Source organism: Talpa europaea, assembly GCF_964194135.1.
Source record: "Talpa europaea genome assembly, chromosome: 12".
Classification (NCBI taxonomy): domain Eukaryota; kingdom Metazoa; phylum Chordata; class Mammalia; order Eulipotyphla; family Talpidae; genus Talpa; species Talpa europaea.
Genome location: NC_140079.1, coordinates 53,882,998 through 53,906,731, shown reverse-complemented (window position 1 = coordinate 53,906,731; position 23,734 = coordinate 53,882,998). Strand labels below are relative to the sequence as shown.

Genomic DNA, 23,734 nt, shown 5'->3' with positions numbered 1-23,734 from the left:
TCAAGGGGAGATTGTCAGGGGTTCTTATAAGATCTGCAGTGTCTGTGTCATTAAGGAACAAAATAAGGATTGGGCTCCCAAACCTTGAGTGCTTATTTACTTAAATTCTTATTTATAAGAATTTCACAACTCAAATGGGAAAATACCTTGTCTCTCATAATCTTAAACATAATAATAGATGTTACCTAATTACCCTTTTCCCATAAACCACATGAAGAATAATTTCTGCCCACAGCAAAAAAATATTTATTAAGCTTACAAAGGTTAATGACCTTCAAAGGGTGTGTGCAGGGATGGGGAGGGGCGGAAGGAAGGGGTAGCATTCTGGTATTGGATTTGGGGAGGTTGGGGTGTATTTTTCTGGCGTGAATCCTCCTTTTACTTCTCAGCTACTAATTATAATTGTTTGGCAAATTCTTGCATCTGCTCTCAAGAGTGTTCAATAAACCTAGCCCTTTGCTCCAGTGTCCTGTAAACAAAATATCCCTCCTCTGCCACCAACCTTTCTCTGCCCTGCTTACAAGCAAGATCAGTGGGATGCAGATAAATCCACTTGACAGCTGTTTCACACTTATTTAATGTGTGAGTTGCCATTTCAAATTATATGTGTATGTAGCTTTTCCTGCAAAAAGAGAAACTTTGCTTATTATGTGAATAAGGGTTTGTTTGGTAGCAGGTTTAGCAGGGACTCTGGGCTGGGCTTGAGAACTGGGAGCAAGGATTTCAGGCTAGCTTTTGGTCTCTTAATGGTTCTTCGAAAAGTCCTGGATTTAATGGTTTAGGGAGGAGAGTTGAAGGCAACCCATTGCAGATATTGTTTGTTTGACTCCCTTTTGAATGTCTTGAAATGTGGGGAAATTAAAAAAAAAAAAGTTAGAAGAAACTACTATCAGCAAAGATTCTTTATAATAAATGCAGTGTAACCCTGAGCAGGGGCAGGGGGAAGCTGGTGCCATTACAGGGAAAGATTTTCTATGCTTCTTGATTACTTGCATGTGGTATTGACATTGTCTGTGACTTAACTCCCCAATTATGTGTCTAATTATGGTGAATGCTGACTGTATACTTACAGGCTTAACTAGATGACTCGGCCCCAAGCCTGCCTCCTTCCCACCCTCACCCGCACATTTTCATTCAAGGTTTGGAGGCATTTTCAAGCTATAAAAGGCACTGCTAGTCCTGAATGTCTGAACAGTGACATAGCACTCTAGGTTTTTAGGCTACTCTGATACACTCTGCTTTGTTAAACTCTTTCAGTGACCAAAATAGTCATGGTAGATAAAATCATGATTGTTATTTTAAATGAGGGAGTTGAAAATCAAAAAAAAAAAAACTTATCATTTTACAGATTATATGACAAAAGGCTGTAGAATTAGAAAGTGGAGGGGAATTAAGTGGGAGAAGAAAAAGAATAGATGTTGCTATCCTTATTAAGTACCAGATGTTTTACGTCTCTATCAGATAGGCATTATTGTTTTCTGTTATGGATGAGCCAGGGCTCAGGGATTACTAGTCTCTGCCCAGGATTATAAAAGGCAGAGCTCTAGCTCAGATCCTGGTCTATCTGCCTTCGAAGTCCACTCTCTCTCCACTACAATCTACTAGTATACTCTGTGCTGTGCTATTTTAAACTGTATGTAATTCTAGAGCATCCTCTTGAGACCTATATTTGTGTTCGCAGTACTATGTGGGAACTAACCAAGAATTAGGAACTCTCCCCAGGGAGGGAATAGAAGACCCCCTGAGAATTGAAAAACTCACAGACTCAACTTGGCCCCACTCGTGAAAGAGGAGGTGTTTATCCTTAACAGATGTGAGTTTGTGAGACTGTCGGGCTCACTATATGCCCAGCAAATACCCCACTAAGCCTCACTTTTCTCAATTATAAAATGAGAAGAATGACAGCTACCTTAGATGCTCTGCAGTGTGTAGCCAGGTAGGTAGTGTGCCCAGGCATCCGGGCCATCTTGTTCTGAGTAGATGCTCAGGAAGTACAGCTTCTCTCCCTACCCCACTTGCTAGCCCTTCCACTCAGTACGCTTATATGAAGATAGGGTTTGCATCACTACCTAGAGGATCCTTGGAAAGAATCAATGAATTGAAAGAATGCCAGAACCTGGTCCCATGTCTGGCACATGTAGTGAGGATTCACTAAAGCCTGGTGTGCGGAGGGCAGGGGAGCACTTCTTCCTGGCTCTGGGAGTCTTTTATGGGCGGTGCTCTCCCAAACAAGTGGTGACTATTTGGAGACCCAGTGTCCAGTTTCTTTGAAGGACTGTGATCCAAGGTCTGTGTTCACCTGAGCTCTGGACGTGGGACTATAGCCCACTTTCTATTAAGCCCACTCATTTTATTACTGCTTCCCTGTATTTTATCTAGTGACTCCTCCTCACAAGGTATAACAGCAGAGAAAGAGGAAAGATGATGTCTGCTCAACCTATTGCCAATCAACCATTGTTTTGAAAAGGCTTGATGTACTTCGTTTGAAGGCAGTTCCTCACACAGCCATGATTTCTAGTCACTTGGGATTTCTGTGACTTTTATTATAATTGAAAGTTGGAACTGTGTATTTATAGGGGACATGATATAGATAATGTAACATTTTCATGGCATAAAACCTTAGAGTGATATTGTAAATAATGATATTGTCTTCTGGGTGACTGATGAGCTTTGGTTTTTGGACTTACGTCCCTTGGTCATCAGTGTATTTCTTACATAGGAGCTTCTTAGTGACAACTTCAAAAACAAGGTCTCCAAATAATGATGAACTGCTTCCCAAACAAGAACTTCCTAAATTAGTAAGGAGGAAGAGCTTTTCTAGTTAGAAATAAGAAAATGAAGCCAAAGTTAGAATGAACTTGTACATGAATTGACAAGTTTTAATTCCAAGTGGCAAAGTTATATAATGAAAGATGTCTTTTCTCCATTTTTATTCTTTCTTTTCTCTCCCCCCTTTTTGGGGTGCTCCTGTGTCTGAATTTACTTGGTAGAACTATTTCAGAGACACTTGGAATATATTTGACTTCATCACCGTCATTGGCAGTATCACAGAAATTATTCTGACAGACAGCAAGGTAAGTGGCTCCTAGATCCTTGTCTTTAAGCTTGGCCCTGGAATAGCATTTTTAAAAAATCCTTTATATATTTTTCTAACTCTTCAAACCATGTGTGTAGTCCTCCAAGTGTTGGGCGTTCACTTCCTCACACTAGAGCTTTAGACAGAAAATGCTAATATTAGACACTGGATTTCATGGAAGGTTTTTATTACATTTGCATGATTCAAATAGCAGGCATATAATGGGGTGCAAGGCATAGAACATTCCAGAAGAGCACCGACTATGTGCCATGTTCTGTGAGATTCTTTGGGAAATAGAATGAGTAGTATCTTTGCTCTCAAATTCATAGACCTGGATAATTTCCCTAAAATTGTTCATCCTGAAGAAGACTTGGAGAGCTTATTGTAACTCTCCTTGAATATTGCAGGGTCATCATGTGCTAGAGGGATTATTAAATTTTGGCCTCCCAGTGCAGAGTGAGGACCCTGTGCAGTAAGTAGGGAGACCAGACTTCCTGACCTTTTACCTGGGAATTGAGGGCAGGCCCGGAAAGGCTTAGAGCTGGACCTCACTGGCCCATTGGCTGGAGTTGGGGTTGAGAATGAAAGACAGAATCCATGTCCATTTTTATTATCTGAAAAAGCAAAATACTAAAATGCAAAATGACCATAATGTCACTAATTACATGTTTCCTTTTGGTCCACCAGCTGGTGAATACCAGTGGCTTTAACATGAGCTTTCTGAAGCTATTTCGTGCTGCCCGCCTCATCAAGCTCTTGCGGCAGGGCTACACCATCCGTATTTTGCTCTGGACATTTGTGCAGTCCTTCAAGGTAAGAGCTCTGGCTCCCCAACTGAGGGTTGAGGCTGTCCTATCAAGCAGCATCAGGTGACAGTGCCATTACATACACAGGAGCCAGTGTCAGAAGTCTCAAAGACAGCTCCCCTTGGTCACACATAACTGGACTGGGCAGTGGTCCGCTTATATCTAATAAGATAAAATCTCATTCTTGAAAAACACTGCAACTTGGCGTCAGTAATCTTCTGTCTGCTGAGACAGGAGGCTTGTTTTGTGAGGTGATTTCCTCCTAAGGCATCCCAAAGCGTCCTGAGTGAGCCCGCCCCTGTGTCCAGCCAGCCAGCCTCCTGTAGTCACATGTCCTCTGCATACTCAAAGACTTGACAGTCTCTTTATTTTATATAACAGTCTTTGCAAAGGACACCCTAAGCTGTGTTTTATGGCAAGGTGACTCACACTAGCTCCCCTACCCACCCCCATGTTGTCTTCACTGTGTGTTTGCTGAAGCACTGAATATATGGCACCCATGTACTACAAACAAATAGAATTCTGGGCAAGGTAAATACAGTGAGGGGCTCATGGGGCTGAACAGAAGAGAGAGAGAGAGAGAGAGAGAGAGAGAGAGAGAGAGAGTGTGTGTGTGTGAGAGAGAGAGAGATATATGAGTGAAACATACAAAAAACATCTGAGACCCACTTTCATGGCAGAGACTTCTAGTAAAAGAAGCTTTCCAAACATACTTAAATAATTTCAGACTCCAGCATATATTCATACTCATTTTTCAGAAGGTTTGGAGGGCCTAAGCGCTGTTCACATGCTTACTATTGTTCTTTTAGTAAAAAAAAGTATCAGTGAATGTTTTAAAAATTAATTTTATTCGAAGACAAGAAATTGTGGATACATTGAATTGTCTTTATTTTGATTCCTTACATATATTTAATTACAAATTGAACTAAAGACAACAAGCCTGTGAATTCAGTTTCTCTTTCTGAAAAGGATTCACCCCATGCCATCATTACTGTCATTAACATTTAATAGTTCTCCATCGAGGACCTGGGGGATTGAGATGTGAAACCAGCTATAAGGATTTTCAGACTCCTAAGAGCAACCTCTTGACATCTTTTAATGTATCCTGAGTCATTGTTTGGGATGATAACTCCTAAAGAGGCCTCACCTCATTGTAAACTATTTTTCCACAGCCTAGTGACAGAGGAGAATTCTAAAACCTGAGCGAGAATTTACCATCTGAGTCTCAGATGAATTTGGATTTAAAATTTGAAACACAAAATGCTCTTAAACTCACCTCCCCACATTTTTTTAGAGGCCTGCCCAACAAGTTACAGTTGTGAATCTCTTGAGAATATGTGTCAGCCTGTCATATTATCATCATCACCAATTCTCTGAAAAACTCTCTACTATTGAGGACAAAGAAAAGAATGTCAAAAAATGACGGCCAAATGGTTCACTTATTCCAGACTAGAGAGAGAAAAGTGAAGACAGGTGAACTTGCCTCCAGATGACACTGATGGACAGACGTATCCTTTTAGCAGCAGACCTGGAACACGATATAGAAGTTGTTTTCTTAAAGATGATTTAACCAAGGCTGCCTCTACAAACATGCACCTGAGAGCCCCACAGTGTGAACAGCGTTGTCACTGCCTGATTGTCTCTCACCCAGCCCTGGCACCACCCAGCTCTCCATCACTGCCCCCTACCCAAGCCGCTTCTCCCTCTTTTCTCTTGTGTTGTGTTAGAGTTTATATCACGATAAGAAAGAGAGAGGAATGCATCTTTGTTCCCCTCTCCAAAGCGGGGGTAGGAGAGATGGTCCAGAATCAGAAATGCTAGAGAGGAGAAGATAGAATAAGGGCTAAGGTAAATCACAGAAGGTGATAGAGGGAAGCAGCTCCCCAGGGGGCAAGAAACCTGCCTTCTTACTGTCTCCTTTCAGCAGAGGAAGCTTTCACATCAGCCCTTGATGTGCAGCCTTTCCTCAGCATAGACCTTAGAAACCAGCACTTCATTGCAGAGGGGATTCTATCAACTTTTATTTGCATCTTAATTTTATCCATTATTCATGTGGTAAAAGTTTCCCACAGCTCTTCATTTAGTTAGCTCTGTTGATAAACTTTGCCCTGCTTGGGCAGTCTGAAAGCTTGCAGTGGGCTCCTGGGATGCCTGTGGTACACACTCAAGATGGAACAAAGACTCAGTTGCACTGTCTCCCAGGGGGCCCTCTTCCACAGACTTCACAGGAAGTCGATGCAAGACAAACTTCCATGCCAGCACTGGGATCACCCCAGGATTACAGTAACCACCCTGGCCTCAAATCCAAATTGCTCTGTGTCTAATTCACTTGAACCTTCCCCCATAATTGAAATGTTGTCAACCCAATGTGGCAATAAGCGTGCATGGTGTGGAGTTGCAGGCCACCGGCTTCACGGTGGAGTCTTGTGAGGGCTAACACGTAACAGGCTCTTTGGAATGTTGCATATCACTTAATGAAGCATATGGAGGCTTCAACTTTGGGAAAAGGTGTCTCCTCAGAGGATGAGAGCATTCTAGGAACTGAAAAACAACTGAGACCCCAGCTGTTTCACACTGCTGCCAGATTTTGGGCTTCACATTGAGCGAGGGGGAGTGGGAGGGGGTAATGCAAGGATCTGGGAGCCAACCTAGATGCTTGCCATGTCATTTGTATCACAATTGCCCAGGTTATTAATGTTCTGCATGCAAAGTGGGATGGAGCCCTGGCCCTGGAAATTCTCTCAGCTTTTCTTAGAGACTGGGGTCATACTCTGGGTGAATGCCTATTCTTGACAGAAGGTAAATATTACAAACCTCTGAATGGTTGACCAACAGCTTTCACATCTGCTGGAGAATATGAACATCTGCATAAGTATGGCACTCCAAAACAGAAGAGCACCAGGGAATTAAAGAGTACTAGTCCTCTGTGTGAGGCAACTTTCAGGCAGCAGTTCCTGGGTGGCCAGATTGATAAGCCCACTGATGTTAGACTTCATGGCCATGTCTCTGCTTTCCTTCCAGGCCCTTCCCTATGTCTGCCTCCTGATTGCCATGCTCTTCTTCATCTATGCCATCATTGGGATGCAGGTGAGCTGGGGCTGGGCCGGGTAGGGCACTCTTGTTCAGCTTGTCCCCGGCTTACCAGCCTGAACATTCATGGTTAAGGGTGCTTTGAGCACACTTCCAAGGTCTTGTTGCACCATGACTGGGGGGTTGCCCAGGTAATCAGAGTGGTCTGCTGCATGGGCTTCATCCTAGGTTTCCATGTGACAGGCCCACTTTCAAGCAGCTGGGCTTCTATGGCACAACAAGGCTAAAGCAAAGATGACACCTTTGTTTCCTCCCCATGAGAATGAGAATGGAGGTGAGGCTCCTGGTGATCCATTTCTCAGTACTTCCCACACTTGGACAGAGCCTAAAAGAAAGTCCTGGATGCAGTGACTCCAAAATGTGTCTGAGTTATGTCTTTAGTAGTTGTGATTTGTATCCTCTGCTGTGAACCACTGAGTTCCTGGCCACTTGCCCATTCTTAGGGAGACCTGTGTTCTAGCTAATTCCTCTCAAAGGCCCATGCAGCCTGCCAGCCCATGCTGTTGGATTACCACATCGTTTTTTGGTTTTGAACCGAGAACTGGATCAGGTTCCCACCCTGGACACACATGCAGGTAACCAGAGATCCACTGAGCAGAGAGGCAACTTTCATTTGTGGGGGTGGATTCCTACTTTAAACAGCCAGCAAGGCATCCCTAGAAACTATGTACACAGGTGCCGAGGCGTTCTGCTTGTCTTGGGGAAATTAACTTTCTGACTTGGAGACATTGATACGGAACCTCAGTGCAGATCGTCAGCCAAGTGGCCATCCCCTGCAGTCAGGCAGGCTGACTGTCCTATTGCTGCCGGCTGTCACTCAACAGTGAGGGCCATCTGGACCCCCACACACTGCTCCCAGGCCTGCTGCAGCAGCCACCCTCCCAGAGCCACACTGAAATGTCTCCTGCCTTTGCTCCTCTCCCTTGCCTGCACTTAACTTTATTCATCTTCTAACCTCACGACTGTTCTCCCAAAATACAATAGAATGTCAAGTGTCAAACAGTGTGGGTCTAGGTTGAGAAGTAATGAGTTCCCCTTCACTGAGGATATTTCAGTAGAGAGATGATGAGAGGGAAAAAGAGAAAGAAAAAGGGAGGAGGGCAGAAGCATTTAGCACAGACACACTCAGGCCATACAGGATGTGTCATAAGCAGGCTCCCTGCCGAAGTTTAAGATGCGCTTGTTCGCCCCATTCTCCCCATTTCTGCAAAGTCCCTTCTAACTTCCACATATTTGATTATAGAATTTAATGTTTTTGAGTAGCTACATGAAAACCTCATCAACTTAGCTTTTTTATTTTGACTGTGTTTAAAGTAGTTCTCACTCTCTTCTTCAAGCAAAATAAACTAGAATAACACCATCTCCAAAACTAACCTGTTAGTAACACTCGATAATGAGGATAATGCTATTTACCATTACTGAAATTCCTGCATGCCTGCTACTACCCTGCCCCCACTCTGCTCTCTTTTCTCCCTCTCCCCTGCCTCCCTCCTCCCTCCTTGCAAGTGTGCACGCACATATACAAAATATACGACTAATGAATTCAGGGGTGATGTGAAAATGTTTATATGTGGGTTCATTGTCTGCACTGATATTTAGCATCATTAAATAGTTTAAATCTGCCCAAAATCTCAGATAGTAAATGGGAGAGCTGAGATTTAAACTCAGCTCTGATGACTCTACAACCCATGTTCTTAATTCTGGCCTGTCTTTCCTCACACCAACGAGCAAACACAAGTATTTCTTTGGCCCTCTTCAGTGGGAAGTGGGAGCTGTTAATTTATGAAATTGTGATCTTTCTGATCATCATCATGGTTAACACTGAATTGCCCTTAGAATTCTTTCCAAAAAATAAGTGCACTGCTCCCAATCCAGAGCAACTGAGGTGGCATTTCCTCTGTGATTTGCCCTTAGCTGGCCTCTCTCATCCTGGCTCCTGAGAGGACCCTGCACTGTGCACAAAGCAGACACCTGCGCTTGTTACTACAAAGATAGTGTCTAGTGTGGTGACAACAAAGCAGAGGGATCCATACACTCAGGGAGAGAAAAGGGCAGGAGACCAGCACTGGGAAGATATAAATAGCAACAGACTGTGTCTTTGAGATCAACCACTATTCTCAGCTTTCAGAAGCTCAGAACTTTGTAAGGGAATCTGAGGAAGGAAGGAGTACCGGCTGGGTTTGGGAAAGAAACCTGGGGCTACAGGCTCACAGCAGGTGAGGCCTTCATCCCCAACTCTGCCACTTACCAGCTGTGCGAACTTGATCAGTCACTGAGCCTCTCTGGGCCTTACCACCCTGACCAGGACAAGAAAGCTGGGCAGGTAACTTCACAGGTGCCTTCCAGTTCTAAATTCTGTGAATTCAACAGGAATTGAGCCTATTCTTTTCTGGTGGGTCTCGATATACTTTCTTTCCCATATCCTTCTGATGGTGGCGATTTGGATTAGTGATAAGGACTATGTGAATGCTTTTTTTTAAAAAGTGAAAATCTTTCAAAGATCAATGTCACAATAAATTTAAAATTTGAACTTAAAAATTATCATAAGGTAGATTCAGAATAGCTTTGGTTCCTTTAACTATTACGCAGATACCCCCTGCACCATCATAGCATGCCCTCCCACCAGTGGATAATGGGATGAGTGTTTGAGGAAACCTTAATGAGGACAAGCCATGGTGGCTTCAGGAGTGCCACAGGGAGGATCAACACTGTAGATTGTGTTTATGCAATGAATCAGGGATAAATCATGGACTTTGAACCAAGACAGTGAAAGGAAGAGAAAGCTTTGCCCCTGGAGTGTCTGGATCTAGATTTGCTTTTTTCAGGTGGAATTTTTCTTAGTGCTACTATATGTCTGTTTTGAGGGTCCTCCGCCTTCTTACCTTCCTCTTTCCCTTCTTCCTTCTTCCCTGCTGCCTGGTTTGCCACCTCCATTCTCCCTGAGAGACAAGTAGTATTTGGGTTTTAAAAAACAGCGTTGAGAACAAATTCCCAAAGCAGGTGTCAGTGGGAGTTATTTGAGCAAAATAGCTGGGGGCAGAGATTGTTCCTCAATTGCACATTCTAAAAACTGTTAGAGGGGAAAATGTGTTCCATTTAGCATATATTAGATAAAGTGATGTTAAATATAGACAAACGATTGTCTACAGTGGTTGGAAAGTGACCTGTGAGCTTTCAGTTGTACAAACATTGACTTGTAAGAAGAGATCCTGGTGTCCCCAGCATTGCTGGGGGAGGAGCGGCATGTGCAAGCACCCCCTTCTCATCTAAGGGCACTGAGGCTGACTGTTGGAGAGGCCATCATTATTCACCGTTACAGATAAAGATCCTGAATTTTCTCTTTTTTTCATGTGAATTTGCATTGTTACCACATTCTGAGCCCAGTGACTAATAGTAGATAAGTAAACCTCGCTCTATAGCCAGATCTGCCCAAATCTGCCTTCTTCCTTTTCCAAGTATCAGGTTGTCCTGCCTTTCTTCATCCCATTAACCAGGGCCTCCTTTTGTGGCTCCAAATTATAGATGCACTGACATGGTGAGATTTGACTCTTGGGATAAGAACAGCCAAGCAACATAGAGATGCCTCTTTCGGACCTGACTGACTCCCAGGGTCCAGAGCAGCATCTGCCCTAGCTGTCAATCACAGCCGCAAATACAGATGTTCCCATCACTACTGCCTGAGATAGAAGAGAAGGGTCAAGGCTTCCCTGCACTCCTATTGTGGGATAATGTCCTTGACAAACTGTTCGAGTACCATGGTGACAGGTACCATGGAAATAAAAAGACCTGATTAGGTGTGGGAGGAAACACATACAAGCAGAATGACTTTAGAAGATCTTGCCTTCTATGGTCCTTGCTCACGCCCATCGTTTTTGCAGCTCGGGACCAGGGAATATGCAGTGACTCCTGCCTGGCAGGCCAAAAGCCTGGGGCCACAGCCTTTGAGCCTCAGGCTTTTGCTCCAGGACTGGGCCACCAAGCAGAGCCATGCACCTGGGCTCACCAGCCCTGCCAGCGCTCCTAACATCCCTGTGCAGGACACGTCACACTGCTCAGTGACACTCATGGTTTTCTCTTGCTCTCTCCTTAAGGTGTTTGGAAACATAAAATTAGACGAGGAGAGTCACATCAACCGGCACAACAACTTCCGGAGCTTCTTTGGGTCCCTCATGCTTCTTTTCAGGTACCCGGAGGCTCCACCGTCGTGGCTGGAACTTTCCTACCCGGGGAGACAGAGTTGGTCTGCCTTTTCCTTCCGGTCCCCTGTGTCTCTCATCCTGCTCATTCTGCTCCTGTCAGGGGAGACAGTGGAGGTTGGGTGGAGGGTGATGCCCTGATGCTGTTAAAAAGTTCCTCAGTATCTTAGACTCAGGAGTTAATTTGCAAGTCACAGCTTTAGCTCCTGGTCCAGGGCTGGGGGTGGGGAGGAGGCAAGGGCAGTTCCTCATGAGCAGCTTCTATTTAAGGGATGAAACCTTAGTCAGATTTACGTGGGGTTTTAGAGGGGTCCTGCTGCTGTCCACATCTACCAGCAGTGAATCAGCTGAGCTAGCAGACCCCAAGACAGATCTCACTGGTGTCTTCATCCCTGGGTGGAAAGCATGAAGGAGGAGACCTGCCGGGCTGCAGGTACGGCGAGGGATGTGAGAATTGAGAAAACGGGTGATAGACAGGCCAGGCCACGCAGACCCACTGTTGCTTACGATGTGTGTTTTGGGCTCAGGAGCGCCACAGGCGAGGCCTGGCAGGAGATCATGCTGTCGTGCCTCGGAGAGAAGGGCTGCGAGCCGGACACCACGGCGCCGTCCGGGCAGAACGAGAACGAGCGCTGTGGCACCGACCTGGCCTACGTTTACTTTGTCTCCTTCATCTTCTTCTGCTCCTTCCTGGTGAGCTGCGCTGCGTGTTTGGCTCGGGATGTGGCCCAGCCACCCTGAGCCGCGGATAGAGACGAGATGTATCACTCCCTCTGCTTTATCTCCCTTCTCTCTCCTCTCCCCCTCTGCCTTTTTGCTCTTGCTCTCGTTAAAAAAAAAAAAAAAAAAAAATTGATCCTCCTGGAGCACTCCCGAGGGCCGGCATGCTTGTCCCGAGTGGGTGACTCCTCACAGTGGGCTGAGACCATCTCTGCCGCTTCCCAGGAAGGGTGGTTGTGTGAAGGGATGAATGAACGGAGGAGAAGTCTGTGAACAGAGCACTGAGCTTCCTGTTGGATCTGTTCTGCCCCAGACTGATCCTTTCTTTCCACACCTCATGCATCTTATCTTCAAAGTAGGGCTATCTTCTCTCTTCTGGAGGCCTTTAAACCACTTGGCGGATGGCACCTTGACCACAGAGGCTTGACTAGGAGGAGGGTGGTGCATATGGGATGCAGCGGAGCTGCTCCTCTCTTGACTTGAGATGTTACCATGTTTGATGACAACTGGCCGGCTTGATAGCCGTGACAGGGTGTGATTGCTTCGGGCATTAGTAAATATTGAGTAATATATGTGGCACATACCCACTTGTAAAATGGTGAGACACCCTAGGTGCCTTCTTCATTCTGTCTTTGGGAGAATCCGCACACACCATCCAGAAATCTGTATCCTGTGCTATCAGACAAGTCGTGAAAAACAATAATGTGCCAGCAGCTTCCAGGTCAGTCAAAGCTCAGTCTGGCCTTTCTGGTGATGCTTCATGGCTAAAGTCACCGACTATATAAAAATGGAATGCTAAAGCAACGCCACCAAAATGTGGCCATTGTCATGGCTGTGCTTCCAGAGGTGAAACGATTGTCTCCATCCTCGCATTTCTGCCTCTTGAAAGTGTTCCCAGGGCACCTGCCACATGTGCAGCTCTCCGGTGCGGGGAGGGGGCCCTCAGTTAGACTGTTAAGTGTCGGGGACAGGTTAATGTAGCAGGGTAGGGGGTGAACTCATGGAAGACTCGGTAGCCCGCACTGTGGCTTTGGCTTTGTTGCTCTTCTGTCTTGTCTAGGACATTTCCCTTTTGTGGTTTCTGTAAAATGAGAAGAGAAATGACTTGATAATGAGCATCTTTGCACCGTGAGCTGATACGTGTGTTTTCATGTACCTCCATCTCATAGGCCTGAAGTGTTTTTTGTTGTTTTTTTTTTTTTTTTCGGTTAAAAAGAGAATACAGACCAGTATCTTATTTACAAATATAGAAGTATAATGTAGAGTGGAAATAACTGAAAGGAAATCTAAGGTTATATTAACTGGCATTTTAAACTTGTTCAGTTACATACAGTGCATTCTGCACATTCTTAGTAAGTGACTATTCAAAGGCTTATGCCAAGACAGGCCTTGCTATCTAGCTGTCAGCTGGGTACAGCCCCTCTGTCACCTGCAGCAAAGGGGGGAAGGCATATAGGGTATCAGAAAGGCTTACTGATTAGGGTGAAATGAGATGAGCATGGAGACATCTCCATTTTACCCTGCGTGGTTTAAGTGTTTAATAATAAATAATTTAAAAGAAACTAAAGATATAACTGGAAAATTAATTAGAGATTCTAAAGGTACTTTCAGAATTTTGAGATGGAAAGTGCTGCATAATTCACATTAATGTTATTTTTAAAGAGGCTATATTCAGTGTGAGATGATCTGCTTTTAAATCTCAGCCCTACATGGGATTGTCTTTGTGACCTTGGGCAAGTCACACAGCTTCTCAACTCAAACCAACGGCTCTAGAAAGATTTACTGAGACCCCGTGGTATGCCAGCCAGCTGGGTGCTTGGAACTATGAATATAGATGCTCATAGGAAGCACTTGTGTCCTTGAAGGGCACATGGTATGGTAATTAAGCCTGCCTCCCAAGGACAGAGGAGCATTAAAAAAAAGAATTGGTGTGAATGTCACACCACACTATGAAAGATTATACAGGTGTAAAGCAACAAGAATACTAATAGTGTTTGTTAACACTAATAAGAGATACCATGGAAGGGCTGTAGAAGAAATGTGTGGACACATGAAAAACCCTTTGGAACCCTGGCGGTGATTGAGTAAAATCACTTTGGTGCCAATCTCAGCTGTAGAAAGAAAGGCCCATGTTACAATTAGGTTTATCTGCTGGTGACAGAACTCCCCAAATAACAGTGATTTAACCAAAAAGGATGTTTATTTCCCTCGTGTGTCTGTGACATCTGAAAGCAGGCAGCTCAGGCTTGTAATGGTGGCTCCTCCTGCTCCATCACCTCCAGGGAGATCCCCTCACCATCATGGGAAGAGGATGACTAGACCTTGAAGCTTCTTTCTACTTGCATTCTAGCAGGGAGGAAGGAACCTGGTTATTAGGATGAAGTCAGCAGTTTGTTTCAGGGCGGGCCCCAACCAGCTCCTTCCTGCAGACTTTCTCCGTATCCTCTCTACACCTCTGTCCAGTCAGCCACTTGACCTGGGAATTAGCGACCGAGCTCCTCCTCCCTCACCCCCAGTCAGTCGTCTCTATCAGGCAGAATACCTTCACTTGCAAATGACAGAAAGTCTGCCCTGCTAAATCTTGCCGTAACAAAAAGGGATTTCATAGGCTCACATGAATGAAGAGTCTGGGGCAGGTTAGGCTTAAGCAAAGCTTGTTATGGTACTCAGATGACAGGACCAGGTCTCTTTCTCTAATTATGGAGCACTTCCGCCATCTTCTTTCCTGTGAGCTCTTTTCCCAAACACCCCCATCCTGTGGCTCCAAGAGAGCTGGGGCAGCATCTCTAGACCTCAGTCCTTACGAGAAGTCTGCTCAAAAATGTCAGGCTCATCAATCACTGTGGCTCAGGGAGAGGGGTTCAGTACCTGGTAAGGCCTGGGTCATAGGTGATACCTCACAGAACACTATTAACTGGGACTAAACATGGGATGGGTCCCCAAAAGTACAACAAATGGGTACTGGGAAGCCAAGAAATAGCAGAATGGTGCTGTTCACTGTGGCCATCCTCCTGTCATTCCTTAGCCTTGTCCCCACTGGCCAGTTATTACCTACTCTTAGCCCACAAGCTTGCAGTGGTTTTGACATTCTCAAATGATTACAAAAAAATCAAAAGATGAGTAACACCTCATGACATGAAAATTACATGAAATTCAAATCTCAGTGTCCATAAATAAAGCCATGCATTCTGATACATATTGTCTGGCTGGTTTCATACTACACCAGTGGAACTGAATAGTTGCAACAGAGATTGTATGACTGGCAAAGTCTACAATATCTGCTCTCTGACCAGTTCACCGACCCAGCTCTAGACTCTCTTATTAGAGTTTCCTACCATCTCCTTGTGGCTGCCTGAGTGTTCCTGGCCCTGCATATCTCTGTGCTCTTCCTGCTGGCTCTTCTCCATAAACCACCATCTTCTGTGCCCAGCTCTGTCTGATGAACAGTTTTTGGTCTGTGAGGATCCAGTTCAAAACATCAGTGCTCTTAGACACTTTTACCTTTGGTCAGGAGTAACTGCCTTCATTCTTGCTGTCCCCACTGTAACCTGTATATGCTGCTTTCATGGCTCTTTAAAAAAAAGAAGAAAGAAAGAATGGCATTTGCATGCTTTCCTATAAGTCAATTTCTATTCTATTAAATAAGTCTTTAGGAATATTCAAGAAGCCATATCTAATGGTGGCCTGCTGTGCTTTAAGCAATGTGCTAGGGGGATTTGTCTCCGGAAAGAGCTCTTTGTCTCAGCCCCAGTACCTGGAACATGGTGGGTGCATGGAAATGCTGTTGAATAAGCAGGAGGACCATGTTTTGGAAGCCACACAAGAGCCACAGACAGGGTCTGGTTCTCATACTCTGTGTCCCCGCACTCAGATCAAAGACATCTGTCTGGTTTTCTTGCTGGTTTGTTTTGTGAATGAGGATGGGAGAGGGCTGGGAAGGGAGACTTGGTGTCAGGCCTTGATTTTTTTCTGGTCTTCATGAATAATGCCCCTGCTGCGGCACTAACAAATAAATTGAATAGATAATAAGAGCGACTGTGGAGTACTTTGGCATAGAAAAATGAAATCATAATGCCCACAGAATAAAATGGGTGGTACAAATAATGAAAGTGCATCATGTTCAAGTACAATCAACAGTGCCTTAGTTCAGAGCGTCAGCCTTACAGACTTTTGGATTCTTTCTTTGCCTTGAGAAGCCTATTTTTGTGCCTTCAATCTCCCCTAAATCCTTTTCCCCCTTTGTCCTGCAGATGCTCAACCTGTTCGTGGCCGTCATCATGGACAACTTTGAGTACCTGACTCGGGACTCGTCCATCCTGGGGCCTCATCACCTGGATGAGTTCGTCCGTGTCTGGGCAGAATATGACAGAGCTGCGTGGTGTGTAGGCCTCTCTGCCATCCCTCTAGGACCCATATTAAGGTCCCCTGGAGCTCTCAAGGGAGAGGTTGGAATTGTTTGCCTGTCACAGAAGGAGAGGGGATTCCTCATGGTGTGGCTCATGGGTGAAGCCAGGTGCTCAGGTTGGCTCTGGCATCTCTATCTTCCTCTCTTCTCTCCTTCTGTGACAGGCTTTTCCCTTTCTTTGCCAATCTCATCCCACAGTTTTCACTCAGGGTGTCTGGGTTCAATTCCCAGAGTTCCCTCCCATCATCTTTCTTTTCCCTTCAATGGTTAGTAGACTCTGATTCACCAAGGGGGTTGACGTGGTTCTCCGGGTCAGCTGGCCATCATGGGCAGAGCGCTAGTGTTTCATCTCTCTCCTTCCTCTCAAAAGGTACAGTGTGAGATTGACTCTAACATTACGTAAAAAAATCAAGCAAGTTGTTCTTCCCACTTGATCCCTTAAACAGCAGTGGGCTTTTCTTACATGGAACTTAGTTAAATGCCAGGGATTTGCAGGGATAACCTGCCCAGGTCTCTCTCTCTCTGTCCACTAGTTCTCCAGTAACGTTGTGCCCTCTGGGCTTGAGAGTAAGAGTTGGCAAACTGTAACCCATGGGCTAAATCTGGCCCACTGCCTAATTTTGCAAAGAGTTTTATTGGAACACAGCCACACTCACTCATTCATGTATTATCTGCAGCTGTTTTCACACTACAAGGCAAAGACAGTAAGTTCCTTAGGTTTGAGCCTTTATAGAAAAAGCTGGTCCCTGCTTTCTAATACAAAGGCAACACTTTGGGCTCTCGTGGTTGAGGATAGGGTGAGAGTTCTGTGCACGTGTATGCCATAGGAACCACCCTGTCCAGGCCATTGTAGCTTTAGGTCTTACCTCACCAACTTCCATTCTTGCCCCCCTCTGAAAATACTACAAGAAATGCCATCCTTCACAGGAATGGACCACGTTGCTTCCACCTGGAAACCCTTCATAATCTGAGACTCTTCCCAAAATCTGTCCCCCTGGGATACTGTTGAACTTGGGTCACAATTTTAGAAGTTGGAAGAGTGAATCTGAATTCCTCTTCCCCTCAGTAGCCATTAATGACTTAGGGCCCAGCATTCTCAAAATCTGTTCCTGTTATAATGACTGAGCCATGGCTTTACTCCCTGGGCTTACCCTCTAGCAGACAGCCTGCCCAGAAAGCAGTGTGTTCCACGCGGCCACTCCAGGCCCGCACCTTCTTGGCTCCATGGCTTTGGCAAGTCGCTTAGCCACTCTAAGCTTTCTCCACCTGCAAAAGAGGGGTTTTATACCCACTCACATTGCAAGGTGATTGTGAGGACTTATTAAATTATATACCCATGTTGTAACTGACAATGACCATATGGGACTGCAACTAGAAGTGTGTAAAATCAGCATCTGTATCAAGGGGTTGGGAGCCTAAGGCGGGATCTCTTCACTCAGCTGAAAGAGGAGAAGCCAACTGCCAACAGATCAGAGCACTGCTCGCCTAGTGTCACACAGGTGTCCTTGGCTCTTGGAAACTCCAGCTTCCTGTGGTTTCACATTATTTGGGGAACCATATGCTATGTGCATTAAACATGTGCCTCCCCACTCATTCCTGCTGCTGGGAAGAAATGATTTCATGAAGACTAATCATGAGATTCAGACATATGAATTATGAAAGAGTGAAAAGACAAAGGAGAAGCTCCTTGTCTGCACTGAAATCCCTGTAACTCCCTCTGGTTAGTTTCATGGGCCTTCTCTCTGAGAGCAGGAGGGGAAAAACTAACCAAGGCAAAGTAAAGCTTTATCTTCAACAAGATGACTAGTCCAGGTTGCCAAGAACCTGCTATAGAGAGTACCACATCCCAGTCTAAAGAAGAAACAAATTGTTAAGTTAGCCTCCTTCCAAGTCAAGAGGCTTGGAAGTACGGATGGCCTGTTATTTGGAAGAAAAGGAGGAACTGACACCAAATCGACATCAAAATCAAAAAAAGGCTATAAAGAGTGAACTGGGACAAAGGAAGCCTATGGCAGCTGAAAAGGACTGGATGCTCAGAAGCAGGTTTATAATTCCCAGTGGAAACTCTGGTCCAGAGATGTGTCCAGACCTTCTGGTCCCTGGCCACTGCTTCTATATTCAAGCCCCTGAAAAATGAATCAGTTATTGATTCTATTCCCTTTACACAGGTGATCAGAAGTCTAGTGGGTTCATGGGAATGTCACATGGTTCCTGCAGTTCTGACTAGATCCAACCAAGCTGCCTGTGGGCTGAGCAGCAGGAATGCAGCTGGGGTGGGATGGGATGGGATGGGCTGGGATGGGGGGAAGCTCACCTCCATGGCTCCCACCCTGGCTGTATGGGTCCCAGCAGGTACCTGTAAAGCAGAGAAGAATTTGCCCAAGCTAACCTCTAGGAAAAATCTGCCACAAAGAGAAACAAATCTTTTGCTGTGTTCCCTCCTACCAACTGTGCTCCTTGTTCATTAGCCTAATGGGAAATTTGTCTCTTGCAGTCTGCAGAAAGACACTGCCTCCCCACTGCCCTTGACAGCAGGTCTGAGTGTGTGTTCAGTATCTGTGGAAGTGAGCAGCTCTGCTTCCACCTCCCAGCCGCCAACAGAGGCATTTGTGAATTAGCAGGCTTTGTTCCAGGGATCTAACTTGAGCCAGATAGGTATCTTGGGGTGTCCCTGTTCAGTAGGCCGTCCCTTAGGGCACTGGATGGGCTCTGATTTCCTTTGGCAATAAGGGCAGTGTAGTTTGGCAGGGCGATGGTTCTCTGATGCCTACTGTTAGTCTCTCCTGACCTGGCATTGCCAGGCCCAAGGAAGGAAGCTGCTCTTCCTCTTCCACTGTCTCCTTCATCGCTAAGTTGTCATTTCTCTCCCACCCTCCTCTGAGTGTCCTATTAACCCACCTGTGCTTCTTTTACAGCGGCAGGATCCCGTATAAGGATATGTACAAATTAGTGCGGGTGATCTCGCCGCCTCTGGGCCTGGGAGAGAACTGCCCCTACAGGGTGGCTTGCAAGGTTTGCCTCCCAGTCCCCAGCCGCGCCGGCAGTGGGATGCAACTCTGAACCCCTCCTCTCCGCGCCACCACCACTCACCATGCCACATGAGGGGACCTTCATGTTGCTTCCTTTGAGTTTAAAGAGGTCCAGATCCTCCCAGAACCAGCAGCTGTTCCCCAAGGAAGAAGGGCGCGGGAGGGGGTGGGGAAGGCAGAAAATGAGAGTTAAGGACTAAGGACTTAGTAATGAAGGCCAACCCCACCTCTCTATTTTCCTTCACTTGTATACACACTCTCCCCTCTATTCCATCTTAGAGTCTGTAGATTTAATCAGAGGGAACTTTCCCTCTTCCAGAGAATGCGGACATCCCTTTAATCTAGCAAAGAGTCCTGGTTTCCCTTTGCTGGAGACAGACGCCTTCCTCTGGCAAAATATCCTTCTCATCCCATCTAGACCCTCGCACAATGTGACTCTGGTCCTCCCCATCTCTGCTACCCTCCAGCTCCTGGAGAGTTTGGCCAGAAGTGATGATGTCTAGGACAGACAGGAGGTGAGAAACAATAAAGCTTTGAGGTGAGAGGAGCGAGCAGGTCAGAGGACTGATGTGGTGTCTGGAAGAATTCAATAGCTCAGAGGTCTAGGAAGGCCTCTAGATGTCGGGGACTCCCTGGAAGACTTCTTGCCTGAGGGTCCTACTGTTTATTGCTGAGGGAGCTATGGTAATTTCCAAAGAACTGCTTGTTTGAGAGACCAAGGACCTGGTTCAGGGGCATATAAGACCTCCCTCTCTAAGTTTGCCAGACCTGGGAATTCTAAATCCCAGTGGATCTGCCAAGCCTTATCCCAGGCCTGCTAGATAAGGCCCCTCTCCTGGTGCTGTAGGAGGGAAGCAGGGGCCCCTGGGGCCTGGCACAGGCCAGCAGCTGAAGAAGACTTAGGCCCAGGAAGATGCCAGCCTGGGTCATGGGAAGGAACTGACTTGGGATGGTGACACAGTGACTCTGTACTCGGGAGGCCTAACAGCTGCCTCTGCTCAGACTCTTTAAACTCCACCCGGTGAACCTGCAGCCGCATGTGGGGAGAGCCAGGGAGGGCAGCATGGCATGCAAGAGGCTCTTCCTCCTCCTGGTTTTGTTTCTTCTGTCCCCAGCATGCCAAGATCCTGGGGCATGCCGGGGCATAAAGAGCTCTCTCTCCACAGAGCCAGGTGGAAGCAACGGGCCGACTCACCAGCAGCCACAGCCCCCCACTTTCAGTGCAAGTGAAAGCCTCCTGCTGCACACACACCGCAGGGGGATACACGACGCTCCGCCTGTGGGTTCAGAGGACAAAGGCCTTACTTCCAGGCCAGCACCCCCTTCTAGCTGGGGCCAGATGTTTGAACCCATGGCTGAGGCACCGTCTATCCGGTTTATACCGCTCACACACAGCCCTGGGAATTGTGAACAAGCTCCTCGTGTTGTATGGGGGGACAGATGGCGTGAACAGGGAAGCAGGAATGCTAATCCTGGAGGAGGAGAAAACCAGTCCCCCAACACAATGCAGACAGAGGGAGCCAAGGCTGCCACCGTGTTCCCGGGTCTGTGTGGGGCGTGATATAAATCTGCACCAGGATGGAGTCACGTGTATGATTTGCTTTGATTAACAGGTTTCCTATTCTTTTCCTGTTTGTCCATTTTGTTTTTCTGTATTATTTTGTTTGTTTGTTTTTGGCTTTCTGGGAATGCCTGATCTCCTCCTACCTGTCTGCATCCTTCTCCCAACTGCCCTGCCGCCCCCCACCCCGCCGCCCTGCCCCCATCCCAATGTCCCCTCCCTCCATGAGCAGTGGCCGCATCCATTACACTGAGATGTATGAAATGCTGACTCTCATGTCACCACCGCTAGGCCTCGGCAAGAGATGTCCCTCCAAAGTGGCATATAAGGTAGACCACCCCTTCCTTTGTTCCGGGCTACAGACCAACAGGAAACTGGGGTCCAGCTGTGGGGAGGCCAGAACATGGGGAGGAAGCCGGGCTGGGGAGGCGGAGGAGGAGGGAAGCAATGAGAGCTGATGAGACGGAGGTGGCAGGAAGAAGTAAGCCAGGAAATGATACAGGGATGGTTTGCTCTGCTCTTCCATGTGGTTTTTTTCACGTGTTATCCTGTGTTTCTACAAGTGTTTGGCTTCTCATGAGTGGGTCACTAGCAAGGGAATGTTTAGTGCATTTCCTTTGGAGGAGGGAGTGTGTGGCCTGTGGAATAGTATCTATGGGCAAGAAGGAAGCCTACAGAAAAACAGCTACCAGAACGTGCGTGTATATGTGTGTGTGTATGTATATGTGTATATATATATATATATATGTGTGTGTATGTATATATGTATATATGTGTGTATGTGTATATACACACACACATATACATACACGCACACACACACACACATACAAACACACATCTATCAATTTCAACCAGACAAGCAAAAGAGATCATACAGAATTTCCTCTAAACAAAGCTCCAGGAGAAATTTTTAGGAGGGAAACTCTTAAAAAATGAGTTTCCTCTATGGTGTAGGACAAGACTACAGCATAGTTCCTTCTGGGTATCGGATAAAAGAGGAACATGACTTCAATGCCATGATGCTGATGAGTGGTGCAGCTTCCTGCCCATTATCCCAGCATCCTATTTCTCTTGCAAATTAGGGGCAAAGGGTGACAATGGGCGGAAGTTGCAGACAGCACTTGAGTTGTCTTACTGGCATGGCCGGCGTGGCCGAGTTACCAGTGGAGTCCCCATGGCTTGCTCAGAGCAACATTGCCCATTGAGGGTCAGTTACCGTTAGGGTGCTCACGGCTTTGGGGCCTGCATTTGTCTCCACAGATTAGTGCCTCTGCTTAGTGCCCCATTGGTGTTTAGACTTATTGAGAACTTAGGAGCTCTTCATTCACCTAGGAATACAGCACAGCTCAGAGGACTAGGAGAGAGCTGGAACTCAGATACAAACGAGAAACTGAATTTACACTCTAAGATGATCTGGAGATTCACGACAGGCGAGCTCTCCCAGTGGCATATTTGAGACCCTGCCTGGGAAGACACATGTCCCTCCTGGCCAGACCAGTGGTTCTGCCAGAGGACCAACTCCTGCTGCCACCAAGTTGTGTAGCCACAGGGAGCATCTCATTGGAACGGAGCCATCAGGAACCCTGATTCACCCCCATACACGGCTCATGCACAGCTCAGGGGCTGGCATCCTTTTTGCTCATGATGGCCACATCCAAGAGCCAGGTGGTAGAATGTGGCCCTGAGTTCTTTGAATTTCTAGGAGGAAGCTTGAAGGGGTGTGGGGTAAAGAGGAAAAAGTACACGGATTCCAAAAGCAAGATACTCTCTGGAAAGTGGATTTGGCCATTTCAGTTCGATCCCTTCCTTTGGGTGGGGAAATGGGGCCTGCCCACTCTGCTCCTGCCTTGCTCACCCCTCTCTCTTCTCTGCTGTCCCTAGCCCTCCTCCCCGAGACCCTGTCTGCACTCTCCCCCTTTTCCATCCTGTTCCACCTCATCCTTTTGGATAAGTTGGACTTAATGCATGTTCAGTCACGTGCTGGCAAATTCCATCTTCAAAGACTCAAAAAGGGGGCATCAGGATGCATCTTTAAAGTCAGAAAAGCAGAGAAAAATCTCTGCCCCCACTGTCTTTCCATGTGAGTTGGGGGTGTTTGCGGGACGAGTGCTAATAGCAAGCAGCCTTGAAACAGGGAAGGGGCCACCTCCCAGAGCTGCCTCCTTCCCCGGAGCCGCTGCTTTTAGAAGTCACTTCCCTTTGCTATTGCAGACATTCTGAGGACCATGGCGGAGTCCTGCAGAATGATTGCCCCCCCTTCCCTTGCAATTTGGCATCACCCCTTAGGAAAAAACCAAACAGAACCAAACAGCAACAAATGAGCCTTCAGTGAGATGTGGGAAGAGTAGGATTGGGAGAGGGGGGTGGGGAATCCTTGCCCTTCTTTTTTGTCTCTGCATTTGACCTCTGCACTTTTCTTCCCTTCTCACCAAGGTTTCTTTCGATATTTTTTTCTCCCGCTGCTGCTTTTCTCTATTTCACACAGAGGTTGGTCTTGATGAACATGCCTGTAGCTGAGGACATGACTGTCCACTTCACCTCTACGCTGATGGCTCTGATTCGGACAGCCCTGGACATCAAAATTGCCAAAGGTAAGCTTGGGAGGGAAGGGAGATTCTGGAGCAATCCAAACAGGGCGGTGCAGGAGGAGATGGATGAGCTGTGAAGCGTCCAGCAATGCTGTGACCCAGAGATCAAATACTAGGATCCTGCTTTCTTCTTTGAGATTCTGCCTGACAAAATGGATGGGTTGACCATCACTAAAGCTCCTTCCACCTTTAAACAGTCAGGACCTGGCACCTAGCAGGCGCTGTGGAAATAATTTGTTTCCTGAACACACGAGTTTTAA

At 46.4% G+C, this 23,734-nt stretch overlaps 1 protein-coding gene across 3 annotated transcripts in view; it reads left to right on the top strand.

Annotated features, from left to right (window-relative positions):
• Window positions 1-23,734, top strand: part of CACNA1E (calcium voltage-gated channel subunit alpha1 E) — a gene marked incomplete at its 5' end in the record, with an annotated part of 298,790 nt that overhangs the window by 262,431 nt on the left and 12,625 nt on the right. For all 3 annotated transcript variants that reach the window (XM_084250600.1, XM_084250602.1, XM_084250601.1), the window contains 8 exons: window positions 2,991-3,074; window positions 3,764-3,889; window positions 6,904-6,969; window positions 11,064-11,155; window positions 11,696-11,861; window positions 16,139-16,266; window positions 21,116-21,212; window positions 23,372-23,477. In XM_084250600.1, the coding sequence (XP_084106726.1) occupies window positions 2,991-3,074; window positions 3,764-3,889; window positions 6,904-6,969; window positions 11,064-11,155; window positions 11,696-11,861; window positions 16,139-16,266; window positions 21,116-21,212; window positions 23,372-23,477 (865 nt within the window). The remainder of the gene's footprint in view (window positions 1-2,990; window positions 3,075-3,763; window positions 3,890-6,903; window positions 6,970-11,063; window positions 11,156-11,695; window positions 11,862-16,138; window positions 16,267-21,115; window positions 21,213-23,371; window positions 23,478-23,734) is intronic.